The sequence below is a fragment of the Engystomops pustulosus genome, chromosome 5 (assembly GCF_040894005.1).
Source record: "Engystomops pustulosus chromosome 5, aEngPut4.maternal, whole genome shotgun sequence".
Classification (NCBI taxonomy): domain Eukaryota; kingdom Metazoa; phylum Chordata; class Amphibia; order Anura; family Leptodactylidae; genus Engystomops; species Engystomops pustulosus.
Window position 1 is genome coordinate 150,283,499 of NC_092415.1, and position 18,171 is coordinate 150,301,669.

Here is an 18,171-nt window from a genome sequence, read left to right on the forward strand (position 1 = left end):
TTATTATAGGGGCTGTGTATATTTATTATAATAAGGAGGCTGTATATAGTTATTATAGGTGTGCTGTATATTGATATTATAGGGGACTGGATATACTTATCACTTCTGAAAGTGTAATCTGTATGCTAATGATGCAGTGTTCTCAGTACCCAGAGCATTGCCTTTCCTGTCTGAATCAATTTCCTCTTCTTCCAGTGTCTCCTTCTGCTCCTCACAAGACAGAAAATCATAAATTGGACAGAAATTTGTGAAAATCACTGTATATTTCACTACAACATGCTGCCAACAGATAATAATGGTTGGTAGAGCTGGTAGACTCCCGTTAAATTAATATAAAACAACAAATGAGTTGATCACTAAGGTGACTCATTTTTATAGAGGTTGGCTACTGTAAACAGCAGTCTGCCCAGGGAAGTTGTTAAGGGCAGGGGTGTTACCTGAGGAGAAGTAAAAGCTGATGACATATGACATGATTTTGGCACCTCCTATCAAAGCAGTTTCCTGGTTGGGTGTGGACAATTTTCGTCTTGACTAGCCATATGTGTTGGTTTCACTGCTAGAATTTGCTTAAAGAAGGACTACTCCTGGTCTAATATTCCATCCAATAATCTGTAATTCACAGCTAGAAAATTGTGAATTTTAGTCCTAGAATTTCACAATTATGATTTTGAATGTACGGTATGTGCATTTTTTCACATGTACTGCATGGAACCCATTTTGCTCCTGCTTAAGAAATACAAGGATGTGATGTTCTGTTCTTGATAAATTAATGTCTCACCTTCATTTTCAAGGACATTAATTCTTCTTGTGGTCACAGATGTATTGGAAAAGGAATCATCAGGAAAATGTGATATTAAAAAGAGCTGATCTCATGAAATACAATGTCAGTGGGTTTTATTTAAACTCCTGTCTGACTTTCCTCTTGTCTCTTTCTCATTCCTGCTCCTCAGCTCGATCATTACTCTCCAGCAACATACAGCCTTCCTCCTTCTTCAGAGACTCAGTTTAATGGACCAAAGGCTCTTTTCTTGGGAAGAGTGTTGGGTAAGTGAACTCATGAATTACCTCCTCAGCTGGATAATGTCACATTCACTATGGCTGTACTTTATAGATCACATTGAAGAGCATCAGAAGAAATAATTACTGAGGTAAATAATGCAAAGAATCTGTAGTCCCCAATGGCACACACATTTATCAGGTGTCAACTATGACAATCTTCAATATATCTCTTTATGAAGAGAGGTCATTTAGATCACTGGCTTGTGGTTATTGTCGAGGACAGTAGCTGGCTATTTTATATACTGCTATAAATTGGTGGAAAATCTTGCTGATGTATGGAGAGAATTATGATATTGTCAGCTCAAGTTGAACTTTGTGAGCCATAACTGGTTAAACTTTGTGAGCCATAACTGAGAAAACATATGGGGCACCACAATTAACAAGTGTGGCCTACTACGTCCGACCTCTGAGATGGTGACAGTGAGGGGTCAATACACAGTCCTTTGTGCATGACGGTTCTTGTTCCTTCAGTTTCCAGAGCAACCCCTGTATCTCAGATTAGTACATCTACAACCAATGAGCAGATGGTGTGGTATCATATCAATATGCTGTGTCTTTTACACAAGAAAATATGACCTTGATGACAAAGTGGAAATGTAGCAAGAGACACAGGGAGAAAATATGAACCCACTTATGCCTATTTAAATGTGGTAACGTGTAGGAGGAGCAATGGAGAAGAGCAGCCATAGACTCCCTTTACAATGGAGTGGATTCCAGTTAATGTAGGTATGGTGAGAGTGGGGGAAATATGCAAAGTGTTCCAGGATGTTATAAGGAAACCACAGATCTTTTAGCTAACTTGTAAGGCAGCTCCCTTGACATCAAGCATGACCTACAAGAGGCCTTGTGACCAAGGGTGAACCAAGCCTTTCTGCTGCCTGAGGCGAGCCATAAAGAGATGCCCCCCCCCCCAAATATATATGTACTATATCAGGGAGTGTCAGGACGAGATTTATCAATAAAGCAATGGAAAATACATACAGCGTGCCGCCATGTTGTATAAAATGCATACAACATGCCATCATTTAGTATAAAATGCATACATGCATACAGCATACCGCCATGTAATACAAAATGGACACAATGGGGCAGATTTATCAAGCAGTCTAAAAGTCAGAATATTTCCAGTTGCCCATGGCAACCAATCACAGCTCAACTTTCATTTCACCAGTGCTCATGAATATTTTAAAGGGGAGCTGTGATTGGTTGCCATGGGCAATTGGAAATATTCTGACTTTCAGACTGCTTGATAAATCTGCCCCAATGTGCGGCAATGTAGTATAAAATGCATACAGTGTGCCGCCATGTAGTATAAAATGCATGAAGTGTACCGCCATGTAGTATATATACACACACATACATATATATACATATATATATATATATATACATATATATGTATACATGCACAGATAAACTTACTTTCTTTTCTTTATTGTCCATGAAGGTTCTGTCTTGTCCTCCACTTGGGGAGGGGGGGTGGAACAGAGCGGAGTGGGGAGCTGGATGCGGGGGGAGTGTATGCGGGGTGGGAGCCCGCAGCGGACAGGTGGGGCTGCACTTCAGGCAGGGGGATGTGCCGGCTGGCGGGAAAGAGGATGTGCCTGCATGGGTGGCAGCTTGGGCTGGCTGGCCAGCGGCAGCACGGCAGCATGGGCGGACCGCAGCATGGCAGCATGGCGGCATGGGCAGGTGGGACGGCGGCAGCATGGGTGTGCAGGCAGCAGCATGGACAGGCAGGTGCATGAAGCCGCCCCCTCTTTCAGCAGGTGGCATGCCGCCTGAGGCGAGATTCTCAACTTACCTCATGGCAGGTGCTCCCTACTTATGACATGATGCGGGCCTGGATAAGGCATTGTGGTTCCCTGGGCAAACAATTTTTAGGCCAGTTTTGCTCCGTTTTTATGACTTTCACTGTGTGTTCCAAATGATATGTCTACTTTATTCTTTGGTTTGATACAATCATGATGATACCAAATTTAAATATGTTTTATAGTGTTTTAATAAATTTTAAAAATTAAAACAAAGAGGCACATTTACTAAAACTACTACAAACTAGTGGATTTGCCTGTGTATAATGCAGGGTGCGCCAAATTCATGACGAACGGGTGCCATAAATCATGAATTTCTGCAATGGGTTGTTAGCGGTGGGTGTGTGCTGCACTATGCAGCAAACCCCATGTCTCTATGAAGAGGGGTAATGGGTTAAGCCTTCTTCATACATCCTTAATATATAAGATATATGCACCAGTTAGCACCAATTAAAGAGTTAAAATCCAGGTTGGCAGTTCTTGCAAGGGCTCTTGGTATGCCTTTCAGCTTGAAGAGCCTTCTGCTGTTCCACACCCCCACAGGTGTTTCATCAGGATTTTGGTTAAATACATAAAATGTAAATTACACCTGTAACAGTAAATTGGTATAAGTAATTACCCCATTATGTGGCTGTATTGTTAACTGGAGTATGATTGGAGAGGTGCTACCACCTGACCAGGGGGGAGTATAACACCCCTGCTCAGTGAGAGCATATGGTCTGTCTCAGGAGTCAGAGAGTGAAGAAAGTGACAGTGCCACAGACCCAGAACTGCCAGGAACTCAGAGCTGCAGCTTCCACAGGTTGGACACAGCTCCACCTCAACTATCCCAGCCTGCATCTACTACCAGGCTGGTACATCATTCCTCCAACCACTCTCCATGACCACTCCAATAATCTGAATTTTGGCCGGTTGCCTGCTGTTCAGTAAAAAGCTGTAAATTGATTTGCGCAATGTCTCCTCCGGCTTATCCATGGAAATGGCTGTTTACCACCACGGGCTTCTCCATCCATTACCCAGGGACTCGTCCTATGGACACTCAGGGGTCACCCCAGGGAAAAAACAGTACATCAGCCTCTCCCATTTCTTGCAAACACCACCTGCCGGAGACCTGTCAGGCTGTAGGTCAGCCCTCCGGTCCCCATACCAAGCACCATGACCACAGCGTACCCAAGGCCGCACTAGCCAGCCACTCCGGTATTCAGGGCCCCGGCTGCCTCCAGGCCCCAAGAAAAGGCTAGGCCCGATGGGGGAGGTTGCACATCATATCTTTGGTTCAGTCAGGTCCAGCTGTCTTGCAATTTTTAATGGTCCAACAAGCTATATGGCCATATAATTCCTTGTTTTACAGTTGCTAGTGGACCTTTGTATTTACCACATGTAAAAACAGTATTATCTAGGACAATTTATAAGCATTCCAAATATACATATAATTGCTTCCCAATGATTTGTCATATAAGAGAAAATTACATTATTCTCTCTATACAAATGAGCTTCTTGGTGCATTTGAGGCATGACCATACCTGCTGTGCACCCATTTTAATTTGAACTGATTCTTACTGTCAAGAAATAGTACATATTAATATATGAAATGGGATTCAAAACCCAAACCATTGAACTGGCTCAGACTAGAAATAGGACAGAAGAAATGTAGTACCAGTAAAGTACAGTAGAGGGCAGTGGTATGCCACAATTACAATTGAGAGGAGAAATAAAATTTTGAAATAATTTTGTAAGGTCTAAATGCAAGATGTCCAACAATATTCAATGGATCTTAATAAGGGATTTATTAGGGGTACAATACAGGGATATATAGATACAGGGTACATTAACTAGGGGACAGAGAGAGAGTAGCGGAGGAAGTTCTCTCCCTAAAGATCTGTATACAATCTTATATACATACACTCATCGCTCACACACATAGCCCACACTCCTCCACCACTGTCTTGGCCAATTGGATGATGTTGTAGAGTCAATAGGTGGCATCCTTGCTTCTATATCTTATCACACAAACTTGCAGGGCAAGTAATGTGAGTCTTTGCTATCCCCCAGATCTGAGCTGACCTCAGTCAGGATGGCCTTAGTCTCCAGGTGTGATATCACAGTGCATTTTTATCACACGCAGGCTGTTTCTGCCATCTTTATTAAGGGCAATATTAGGAATTTATGGCTTAGTTCTTCTTCTGTCCACAAAGACCCTTACACAGTTTCAAGCCACATGATGTTGCACTTCCAACACCCATTTACTACGATAAACAATGCAGAGAAATATCATGTATAGGCATATGGCCTGACTGTATGTAATATGATGGTAGCTTTAGCACTGTAGAATATGATGTTTCTGTAAAAAGATGGAACTAAAAGCAAGAGCTGTCAGTGTTGTGCCCCTTTAAAAAGAATTACAAGATTTTTCTCATGTACCCAAATAATAGCATCACTGAAATTCCACCAGCTCTAGTATTAACAGGACACCCCTTCCCCAGTAGGCACTATATGATCTTCACTTGCTTCAAATAATAAGTAGAATCAAGTAAGTATGTCTAGTGAAAAATGTCAAACATGACTTATGACTCATGGTCATTAGGTATCACATTGCTTAAAAAAGGATCCTGAACAGGCTCTGAAATCTTGCACTTGGGCTAGTGTAGCACCCATCTTTTTTTCACATTTACCTTGGAGTGCAGTCTCATTTTTTCGTGGATATATATATATATATGTGTGTGTGTGTGTATACATATTATACACACATACTAACACGCTAACATTCTAATCATATATACATTTTTCTACAGTATAATATAATGGTAGACAGTAGGGCTGAGGAGGAACAAAGTGACTCAGATATCCTTGAGTCAGATCAGCGTAATTCAGTCTTTAGTAGTCAACTCTGAAGAGTAGTCACCAACAGAGACTGTATCTAGGGAATTTACTTACAATCTTGATGTATCAATCTAGTTTCTTTACGTATACTGAATGATAAGCACAACCAGGACATCATTGAAGGACACATCTCTTGGAAACCATGCACACATGCAGGGCCGGACTGGGAAATTAAAGAGGCCCTGGAAAAAATTCTAAGAGTGGCCCTATGTTGTGGGTGGAGTAAAATGAAGTAGGCGGGGTCATGTGATGTGGGTGGAATTTGCAAAATGTTACAAGTCACATTGTTAGTGGATTGACTTAATTCAAACAATGTTTTGCTAATGAGCCGGGTAAATCTTCATAGCTTTTCTTTATTGTAGCGCAGGCAGCAGCTTCAGCGCTATATCCTCCTACAATCAATCGTGGGTTTCCAAGGATGCTTTGCTTTTAAGATCATGCATGCGCCCTGGGATACCCACGATTGCGCATGGCATCGGCTTGCTGGCGGGTGCAGTGATGAAACCACTGCCTGCGCTATAAGAGAGAAATGCTATAGAGCTTGTGGGTAAACATCCTTAGTTACCTGTGCTGTCGTATATCCTTATGTACAAGAATATAACTACTATAATACTGCCCCCTATGTACAAGAATATAACTACTATAATACTGCCCCCTATGTACAAGAATAAAACTACTATAATACTGCCCCTATATACAATAATATAACTACTATAATACTGCCCCCTATGTACAAGAATATAACTACTATAATACTGCCCCCTATGTACAAGAATATAACTACTATAATACTGGCCCCTATGTACAAGAATATAACTACTATAATACTGCCCCCTATGTACAAGACTATAACTACTATAATACTGCCCCCTATGTACAGGAATATAACTACTATAATACTGCTCCCTATGTACAGGAATATAACTACTATAATACTGCCCCCTATGTACAAGAATATACTATAATATTGCCCCCTATACAAGATATTTCCAGTGGTGTGCAGAGGAGCAATATACAAACCCGTTTAGATACACAACACTCAACCCTATAACTTTAAAATTTTTCCATGTATATACCATATAGATTCGAGTATAAGCCAAGTTTTTCACTACAAAAAAATTGCTGAAAAACCCTAACTCGGCTTATACTAAAGTCTAGAAGAAAAACAAAAAGTGCACTTACTTTCCAATGCCTGCAGGCAGTTCCTCTTCTATCCATCGATGCTCCAGCATCAGCTCCAAGACCCTGCGCGGTCAGCAGCGAGCGGCTGGCATCATAGTGCCTGCAACGGACTGCCGAGGACTCGGAGACGATGCTGGACCATCAATGGATAGAAAAGGACCTACCGGAGCATTGATGCATAGAAGGTAACCTGCCTTTGGCATCGGAAGGTGAGTACACTTTGTTTTTTTTACTGGGGGGGAGCAGGGGCTGCAGGCTATATACTGGGGGGAGCAGGGGCTGCAGGCTATATACTGGGGGGAGCAGAGGCTGCATGCTATATACTGGGGGGAGCAGGGGCTGCAGGCTATATACTGGGGGGAGCAGGAGATGCAGGCTATATACTGGGGGGATCAGGGGCTGCAGGCTATATACTGGGGGAGCAGGGGCTGCAGGCTATATACTGGGGGGAGCAGGGGCTGCAGGCTATATACTGGGGGGAGCAGGGGGTGGCAGGCTATATACAACAGGGGCTGGTGGCTATATACTACAGGGGCTGGTGGCTATATACTACAGGGGCTGGCCAGCTGTATACCACAGGGGCTGGTGGGCAGTATACCACAGGGGCAGGCGGGCTGTATACCACAGGAGCTGGCGGGCTGTATACCACAAGGGCTGGCGGGCTGTATACCACAGGGGCTGGCGGGATGTATACCACAGGGGCTGGCGGGCTGTATACCACAGGGGCTGGCGGGCTGTATACCACAGGGGCTGGCGGGATGTATACCACAGGGGCTGGCGGGCTGTATACCACAGGGGATGGCGGGCTGTATACCACAGGGGATGGCGGGCTGTATACCACAGGGGCAGGCGGGCTGTATACCACAAGGGCTTGCGGGTTGTATACCACAGGGGCTGGCGGGCTGTATATCACAGGGGCTGGGCAGGCTGTATACCACAGGGGCTGGCGGGCTGTATACCACAGGGGCAGGCGGGCTGTATACCACAGGGGCTGGCGGGCTGTATACCACAGGGGCTGGCGGGCTGTATACCACAGGGGCTGGCGGGCTGTATACCACAGGGGCTGGCGGGCTGTATACCACAGGGGCTGGCGGGCTGTATACCACAAGGGCTGGCGGGCTGTATACCACAGGGGCAGGCGGGCTGTATACCACAGGGGCTGGCGGGCTGTATACCACAAGGGCTGACACCTGCTCTGTATTGAGAGCTCAGCCTACAAGCTTTCTCCATACAATGCCAGCAGAATTACTAGTACATACCCATACATTACACATATATATATAAACTCACATAAATATGTCAATAAAATGCAAGAAATACTTTACACATTTCTGCACTTACTATTTATGAGAGTAACAAAGTTCTTTGTGTGGAGAATCAATGTGCAGGGAAGCAGCTGCCTGGCAGGGCTGAGATCTCCATACACATGGCTTGTAGTCCTCCCCAGCCCTCTCCGTCCCGTCTAGCAGCCTCCTGCTTCCTGGTTGTGGGAGGAGGGGCCGGAGCAGTGCCCTGTCCCTGACCTCAGCGCTGTCCTATCTGGAGCTGTGCAGAGCTCCGTGTAGCTGCTAATCAGCTGTCTGCTAATCACAGGGGCAGCAGCTTCCATCGGACTCTCTGCTGCTGACCCCAGTACAGTGCACGGGCGGCCTGTTGTGTAGGTGAGGCAGCTCTCTGTGCTGACATCCTATGTCACATTCTCCTGCATGGACCGGCCCTAGATCACCCAGACAGGTCGGCCCACCGGGATTTCTCCCGGTGGAGTTAATGGCCAGTCCGCCCCTGCACACATGTAATGAATAAAGTTCTCATGTGCTTGTACTTCAGAATTGTATTATTTGCCCTTGTGCCTTTGTCATATGTGGCTGTCAGCACTTCTTCAGATTAATCAATACTGTGCAATGTAAATCTGTAGACTCTATTCCTGTGACCTTTTTAACCTTGCATATTTATGAGTTGTTCTTGTTAGCGGTTTCCTGACGTCAAGTATAAATCATAGATGTGCATTATGTAATATGCCAACTAATGCAACATACTGCCTTGTCCATTAAAGTAATGCAGAGCTATTATAATTAATATGATTATTAGGCCTCACTTTATTATTGCCATAAAGCTATCATGTAAAATATAGTCAGTTCTTGTGTATTGAAGGTCATACAAGACTAAATGTATATTGAAGCAAATATAGTAGAAATCACATTTCCAAGGTGTATATATGATAGGGACAGAGCCCTTGAAGAGTAGGGAACAACCCTAGTGTGTGCCCCACTCTCTTTTCTATGGACTTGAGCGAGTTTGTACAGGACAGGTTTAGTAAATAAGGGGATTACTCAGAGTCTGATTGCAGAGGAGACTAAGGATACTGTATAATGGAGTTGTTTTATTGTGTCTACTCTACTGTATGGGGTTCCCCTTAAAGGGAACCTGTCATCACACTAACCCCCACAGGCCCACAAACAGTATCTTCTGCTGTAATATGTACATCCCCTGGAGGCCCTTTTAGCATATTTCTAGATTGCCGCATAAATGAAAAATCATATTTTATAAATTTGTATGATGCAGTCAGGCAACCACACCTGCAGTCAGTCTGCTGTCCCCACTTCATGGATCTGGCATCCCAGCTGGGACAGGGACACCTGTTGTAGGGCAGAGCAGACTGACTGCAGTAGGCAGGGTTGTCTGATTGCAGGAGGTGGAGTTACCTGACTGCAGTAGGTGGGGTTTCCTTACCGCAAGAGGTGGGGTTACCTAGCTGCAGGAGGTTGGATCACCTGACTGCAGGACGTGGGGTTACCTGACTGCAGGAGGTGGGGTTACCTGACTGCAGGAGGTGGAGTTACCTGACTGCAGTAGGCAGGGTTGTCTGATTGCAGTAGGTGGAGTTACCTGACTGCAGTAGGTGGGGTTTCCTTACTGCAAGAGGTGGGGTTACCTAACTGCAGGAGGTTGGATCACCTGACTGCAGGAGGTGGGGTTACCTGACTGCAGGAGGTGGGGTTACCTGACTGCAGGAGGTGGGGTTACCTGACTGCAGGAGGTGGGGTTACCTGACTGCAGGAGGTGGGGTTACCTGACTGCAGGAGGTGGGGTTACCTGACTGCAGTAGGTGAGGTTACCTGACTGCAGGAGGTTGGGTTACCTGACTGCAGTAAGTGAGGTTACCTGACTGCAGGAGGTGGGGTTACCTGACTGCAGGAGGTGGGGTTACCTGACTACAGGAGGCGGGGTTACCTGACTACAGGAGGCGGGGTTACCTGACTACAGGAGGCGGGGTTACCTGACTGCAGGAGGTGGGGGTTACCTGACTGCAGGAGGCGGGGTTACCTCACTGCAGGAGGTGGGGTTACATGACTGCAGAATGTGAGGTTACCTGATTTAAGGACTCCGGGCTACCTGACTTCAGGGGGCGGGGTTACCTGACTGCAAGAGGTTGGGTTACCTGACTGTAGTAAGTGAGGTTACCTGACTGCAGGAGGTTGGGTTACCTGACTGCAGGAGGCGGGGTTACCTGACTGCAGGAGGCGGGATTACCTGACTGCAGGAGGCGGGGCTACCTGATTGCAGGAGGTGGGGTTGCCTGATTGCAGGAGGTGGGGTTACTTGACTGCAGGAAGCTGGGTTACCCGACTGCAGGAGGTGGGGTTGCCTGATTGCCTGTCTGTATCCTACAAAAGAATAAAAGATGATTTTTCAATCATGCTGCAACCTAGAAATTTGCTAAAAACACCTCCTGGGGTCTTTATATATCACACAATATATCACTGTTAAGTGAGGTATGGGTCATCAATATCAAAATGGGGGGATTCAACAATTTGGACCCCCCACCTCCAATCATCTGATTCCAGTACCCTCAACAGGGTGGTTTGCTGTCCCCAGGAATGAGCTGATCGTCCATATAATATGAATCAACTCTTTGTGTTAATGTGCAAATTCAAATACAAATACAAACTAAGCATGTCATCAGACTTATGTGACAAATGGCGTCAAGTACTTCCTATCCTATTCATGTCTAGGTTGAAGGTACCAATAATATTTTCATCCTTTATATGGGCTAGATTAATATAACATTGACCTCCCTTTTATGTAGTATATCCACTCCCTTCAATATAATATATACAAGATAAATTGGAGTCATACATATACTGATTTCATAAAATAACTTTTATTAAATCCATACATCAAAAAATGTATCCTTATCATTACAAGCAATAAAAGCAACTTCAGGATTCACAATACAAAATAGCAGATGAATTTACATATGGCAGGCAGTATCACTACTGGCAAAGTTGCAAATCTCATTTAGTTAACAGTAACAATGATCAGGGTATACAGGGGAATAGCTATTTCTCCTGCCTAATACTGCTTCACCATCCCCAAAAATGTGTAAAGAAATGTCTTATAAACACAAAAAGACTGTTGTTTACTCCTTAGCCATGTTTTACTCACACAGCAACGTTTTTAGTATTGTAGGTGGGGCGTATTTAATAAGGGTCCGAAACCGCGCATTTTCGTTGGGTTTCCCGGTTTTTTACTGTTTTGCGCTGAATTGCACAGGGTTTTTTGGTGCACGCGATCGGATTGTGGCGCATCAGCGCCGGCTTGCATGCGACACAAATCGGGGCGTGGACGTCGGACAACCCGACTGATTCGGACAAACAGTGGAATTTAAAAACGAAATTGTGTTACAAGATCAGCACCCACATGGAAGAAGATGGTGAACTCCGGTGGACCTCAGCAGGGGAAGGGGAAGCGACACATGCAGGAAATTGGAAGCGCGATCTTAGTGAATCGCGGCAGACCTGAATCCTCGTTCTTGTGTATTGAAGGTCATACAAGACTAAATGTATCTTGAAGCAAATATAGTAGAAATCACATTTCCAAGGTGTATATATGATAGGGACAGAGCCCTTGAAGAGTAGGGAACAACCCTAGTGTGTGCCCCACTCTCTTTTCTATGGACTTGAGCGAGTTTGTACAGGACAGGTTTAGTAAATAAGGGGATTACTCAGAGTCTGATTGCAGAGGAGACTAAGGATACTGTATAATGGAGTTGTTTTATTGTGTCTACTCTACTGTATGGGGTTCCCCTTAAAGGGAACCTGTCATCACACTAACCCCCACAGGCCCACAAACAGTATCTTCTGCTGTAATATGTACATCCCCTGGAGGCCCTTTTAGCATATTTCTAGATTGCCGCATAAATGAAAAATCATATTTTATAAATTTGTATGATGCAGTCAGGCAACCACACCTGCAGTCAGTTTGCTGTCCCCACTTCATGGATCTGGCATCCCAGCTGGGACAGGGACACCTGTTGTAGGGCAGAGCAGACTGACTGCAGTAGGCAGGGTTGTCTGATTGCAGGAGGTGGAGTTACCTGACTGCAGTAGGCAGGGTTGCCTGATTGCAGGAGGTGGAGTTACCTGACTGCAGTAGGTGGGGTTTCCTTACTGCAAGAGGTGGGGTTACATGACTGCAGGAGGTTGGATCACCTGACTGCAGGAGGTGGGGTTACCTGACTGCAGGAGGTGGGGTTACCTGACTGCAGGAGGTGGGGTTACCTGACTGCAGGAGGCGGGGTTACCTGATTGCAGTAAGTGAGGTTACCTGACTGCAGGAGGTTGGGTTACCTGACTGCAGTAAGTGAGGTTACCTGACTGCAGGAGGTGGGTTTACCTGACTGCAGTAAGTGAGGTTGCCTGACTGCAGGAGGTGGGGTTACCTGACTGCAGGAGGGGGGTTACCTGACTGCAGTAGGCAGGGTTGCCTGATTGCAGGAGGTGGAGTTACCTGACTGCAGTAGGTGGGGTTTCCTTACTGCAAGAGGTGGGGTTACTTAACTGCAGGAGGTTGGATCACCTGACTCCAGGAGGTGGGGTTACCTGACTGTAAGAGGTGGGGTTACCTGACTGCAGGAGGTGGGGTTACCTGACTGCAGGAGGTGGGGTTACCTGACTGCAGGAGGCGGGGTTACCTGACTGCAGGAGGCGGGGTTACCTGACTGCAGGAGGTGGGGTTACCTGATTGCAGTTAGTGAGGTTACCTGACTGCAGGAGGTTGGGTTACCTGACTGCAGTAAGTGAGGTTACCTGACTGCAAGAGGTGGGTTTACCTGACTGCAGTAAGTGAGGTTGCCTGACTGCAGGAGGTGGGGTTACCTGACTGCAGGAGGTGGGGTTACCTGACTGCAGGAGGGGGGATACCTGACTGCAGGAGGTGGGGTTACCTGACTGCAGGAGTTGGGGTTACCTGACTGCAGGAGGCGGGGTTACCTGACTGCAGGAGGCGGGGTTACATGACTGCAGGAGGTGGGGTTACATGACTGCAGAATGTGAGGTTACCTGATTTAAGGACTTGGGGCTACCTGACTTCAGGGGGCGGGGTTACCTGACTGCAAGAGGTTGGGTTACCTGACTGCAGTAAGTGAGGTTACCTGACTGCAGGAGGTTGGGTTACCTGACTGCAGGAGGTTGGGTTACCTGACTGCAGGAGGCGGGGTTACCTGACTGCAGGAGGCGGGGTTACCTGACTGCAGGAGGCGGGGTTACCTGACTGCAGGAGGCGGGGTTACCTGACTGCAGGAGGCGGGATTACCCGACTGCAGGAAGCTGGGTTACCTCACTGAAGGAGGCGGGGTTACCCGACTGCAGGACGCGGGGTCACCTGACTGCAGGAAGCTGGGTTACCCGACTGCAGGAGGTGGGGTTGCCTGATTGCCTGTCTGTATCCTACAAAAGAATCAAAGATGATTTTTCAATCATGCTGCAACCTAGAAATTTGCTAAAAACACCTCCTGGGGTCTTTATATATCACACAATATATCACTGTTAAGTGAGGTATGGGTCACCTTCAATATAATATATACAAGATAAATTGGAGTCATACATATACTGATTTCATAAAATAACTTTTATTAAATCCATACATCAAAAAATGTATCCTTATCATTACAAGCATTAAAAGCAACTTCAGGATTCACAATACAAAATAGCAGATGAAGTTACATATGGCAGGCAGTATCACTACTGGCAAAGTTGCAAATCTCATTTAGTTAACAGTAACAATGATCAGGGTATACAGGGGAATAGCTATTTCTCCTGCCTAATACTGCTTCACCATCCCCAAAAATGTGTAAAGAAGTGTCTTATAAACACAAAAAGACTGTTGTTTACTCCTTAGCCATGTTTTACTCACACAGCAACGTTTTTAGTATTGTAGGTGGGACGCATTTAATAAGGGTCCGAAACAGCGCATTTTCGTTGGGTTTCCCGGTTTTGTACTGTTTTGCGCTGAATTGCACAGGGTTTTTTGGTGCACGCGATCGGATTGTGGCGCATCAGCGCCGGCTTGCATGCGACACAAATTGGGGCGTGGACGTCGGACAACCCGACTGATTCGGACAAACAGTGGAATTTAAAAACGAAATTGTGTTACCAGATCAGCACCCACATGGAAGAAGATGGTGAACTCCGGTGGACCTGAGCAGGGGAAGGGGAAGCGACACATGCAGGAAATTGGAAGCGCGATCTTAGTGAATCGCGGCAGACCTGAATCCTCGTTCTTGTGTATTGAAGGTCATACAAGACTAAATGTATCTTGAAGCAAATATAGTAGAAATCACATTTCCAAGGTGTATATATGATAGGGACAGAGCCCTTGAAGAGTAGGGAACAACCCTAGTGTGTGCCCCACTCTCTTTTCTATGGACTTGAGCGAGTTTGTACAGGACAGGTTTAGTAAATAAGGGGATTACTCAGAGTCTGATTGCAGAGGAGACTAAGGATACTGTATAATGGAGTTGTTTTATTGTGTCTACTCTACTGTATGGGGTTCCCCTTAAAGGGAACCTGTCATCACACTAACCCCCACAGGCCCACAAACAGTATCTTCTGCTGTAATATGTACAGGCCCTTTTAGAATATTTCTAGATTGCAGCATAATGAAAAATCATATTTTATAAATTTGTATGATGCAGTCAGGCAACCACACCTGCAGTCAGTTTGCTGTCCCCACTTCATGGATCTGGCATCCCAGCTGGGACAGGGACACCTGTTGTAGGGCAGAGCAGACTGACTGCAGTAGGCAGGGTTGTCTGATTGCAGGTGGTGGAGTTACCTGACTGCAGTAGGCAGGGTTGCCTGATTGCAGGAGGTGGAGTTACCTGACTGCAGTAGGTGGGGTTTCCTTACTGCAAGAGGTGGGGTTACATGACTGCAGGAGGTTGGATCACCTGACTGCAGGAGGTGGGGTTACCTGACTGCAGGAGGTGGGGTTAACTGACTGCAGGAGGTGGGGTTACCTGACTGCAGGAGGCGGGGTTACCTGATTGCAGTAAGTGAGGTTACCTGACTGCAGGAGGTGGGTTTACCTGACTACAGTAAGTGAGGTTGCCTGACTGCAGGAGGTGGGGTTACCTGACTGCAGGAGGGGGGTTACCTGACTGCAGCAGGCAGGGTTGCCTGATTGCAGGAGGTGGAGTTACCTGACTGCAGTAGGTGGGGTTTCCTTACTGCAAGAGGTGGGGTTACTTAACTGCAGGAGGTTGGATCACCTGACTCCAGGAGGTGGGGTTACCTGACTGTAAGAGGTGGGGTTACCTGACTGCAGGAGGTGGGGTTACCTGACTGCAGGAGGTGGGGTTACCTGACTGCAGGAGGCGGGGTTACCTGACTGCAGGAGGCGGGGTTACCTGACTGCAGGAGGCGGGGTTACCTGACTGCAGGAGGTGGGGTTACCTGATTGCAGTAAGTGAGGTTACCTGACTGCAGGAGGTTGGGTTACCTGACTGCAGTAAGTGAGGTTACCTGACTGCAGGAGGTGGGTTTACCTGACTGCAGTAAGTGAGGTTGCCTGACTGCAGGAGGTGGGGTTACCTGATTGCAGGAGATGGGGTTACCTGACTGCAGGAGGGGGGATACCTGACTGCAGGAGGTGGGGTTACCTGACTGCAGGAGTTGGGGTTACCTGACTGCAGGAGGCGGGGTTACCTGACTGCAGGAGGTGGGGTTACATGACTGCAGGAGGTGGGGTTACATGACTGCAGAATGTGAGGTTACCTGATTTAAGGACTTGGGGCTACCTGACTTCAGGGGGCGGGGTTACTTGACTGCAAGAGGTTGGGTTACCTGACTGCAGTAAGTGAGGTTACCTGACTGCAGGAGGTTGGGTTACCTGACTGCAGGAGGCGGGGTTACCTGACTGCAGGAGGCGGGGTTACCTGACTGCAGGAGGCTGGGTTACCTGACTGCAGGAGGCGGGGTTACCCGACTGCAGGAGGCGGGATTACCTGACTGCAGGAAGCTGGGTTACCTTAGTGAAGGAGGCGGGGTTACCCGACTGCAGGACGCGGGGTCACCTGACTGCAGGAAGCTGGGTTACCCGACTGCAGGAGGTGGGGTTGCCTGATTGCCTGTCTGTATCCTACAAAAGAATAAAAGATGATTTTTCAATCATGCTGCAACCTAGAAATTTGCTAAAAACACCTCCTGGGGTCTTTATATATCACACAATATATCACTGTTAAGTGAGGTATGGGTCACCTTCAATATAATATATACAAGATAAATTGGAGTCATACATATACTGATTTCATAAAATAACTTTTATTAAATCCATACATCAAAAAATGTATCCTTATCATTACAAGCAATAAAAGCAACTTCAGGATTCACAATACAAAATAGCAGATGAAGTTACATATGGCAGGCAGTATCACTACTGGCAAAGTTGCAAATCTCATTTAGTTAACAGTAACAATGATCAGGGTATACAGGGGAATAGCTATTTCTCCTGCCTAATACTGCTTCACCATCCCCAAAAATGTGTAAAGAAATGTCTTATAAACACAAAAAGACTGTTGTTTACTCCTTAGCCATGTTTTACTCACACAGCAACGTTTTTAGTATTGTAGGTGGGGCGCTTTTAATAAGGATCCGAAACCGCGCATTTTCGTTGGGTTTCCCGGTTTTTTACTGTTTTGCGCTGAATTGCACAGGGTTTTTTGGTGCACGCGATCGGATTGTGGCGCATCAGCGCCGGCTTGCATGCGACACAAATCGGGGCGTGGACGTCGGACAACCCGACTGATTCGGACAAACAGTGGAATTTAAAAACGAAATTGTGTTGCAAGATCAGCACCCACATGGAAGAAGATGGTGAACTCCGGTGGACCTGAGCAGGGGAAGGGGAAGCGACACATGCAGGAAATTGGAAGCGCGATCTTAGTGAATCGCGGCAGACCTGAATCCTCGTCGGACAATGCACAGCGGGGATCGAGACGGCACAAATAAGTAAATGTGCCCCAATAAGTCTACAGTAGAATATTTGTCCCTCTGCCAATTGTGAAAAGGAGTAATGGCACTTAGCTGTATGGCATCAGGACTGGCTAGGTACCTATTACATAACACTGGATTTTATGTTTACTTGATTAACCTTTTTATTGAAAAATAAACATATATACATCTAGTAAACCATAAAGACATAACATATATAATAATTATATTATATAATAATTCATGTATTTTGGAAGCAATAATTTCTGTAGACAGAATGTCCAGAAAAAATCTGATTTATGATTTGAAAGAATTATCCTTTGTAAGTAAGGTGCTATATACTGTATACTGCAGACTACATTTCTCATAGGAATCTGCAGCAGTATCTGCCCTGTTCAGCAGGGGGCCACTGTCCCTAATGGTATCTAACCTATGTGTACAAGGTACAAATCTAAGTAGCATATTGTGACACTGAACTGTGAACATTTATATTGTTATTTTGTGTATATGGTCTGCCAGAGTTATAAATTGTTTTCCTAAATTGTAACAAATTATATATATATATATATATATATATATATAGAACAGAAGCTGCTGTAAGTGAAACCATGTATTTCTTTCCATTTAGATGTAATCTCCCTTAGGATTGCTGGTGTAAAATGATGATTCTGGACTTGCAGGGAACCATTATGGAAAATAACTATTGACGGATCAGGCTTGTGCAGGCTTCTACATTGGGAGTCAGAGTCACTTTTGTCATTAATAGTCTCATAAAATGTAATCACTTATTACTCTGGTGGCCTCCATTATACTGCTTAAAAGTCAATTATTTGTTTAAAGCTGTTTAGGGGACTCGCGTCTATGCGTAGTTCTGGTTCTGAACTTCAAGCTGTGTTACATTCGTGCTTCTGTACTCTTGTAATTCATCCCATGTTGCTAATGAGGCAGGGAGACATCTCTGTTATGTT

At 45.7% G+C, this 18,171-nt stretch overlaps 1 protein-coding gene and 1 long non-coding RNA gene across 2 annotated transcripts in view; one reads left to right on the top strand and one right to left on the bottom strand.

The window, feature by feature from the left end:
• The window catches only part of LOC140133327 (uncharacterized), a 29,203-nt gene extending 20,692 nt beyond the window's left edge, over positions 1–8,511 (bottom strand). Inside the window, exon 1 of the long non-coding RNA XR_011855868.1 lies at positions 8,274–8,511. This is a non-coding gene — a long non-coding RNA (uncharacterized lncRNA). The remainder of the gene's footprint in view (positions 1–8,273) is intronic.
• CNTNAP2 (contactin associated protein 2) overlaps positions 1–18,171 on the top strand; it is a 1,040,519-nt gene that overhangs the window by 995,998 nt on the left and 26,350 nt on the right. The window contains exon 21 of the mRNA XM_072153374.1: positions 951–1,044. Coding sequence (XP_072009475.1) covers positions 951–1,044 — 94 coding nt within the window. The remainder of the gene's footprint in view (positions 1–950; positions 1,045–18,171) is intronic.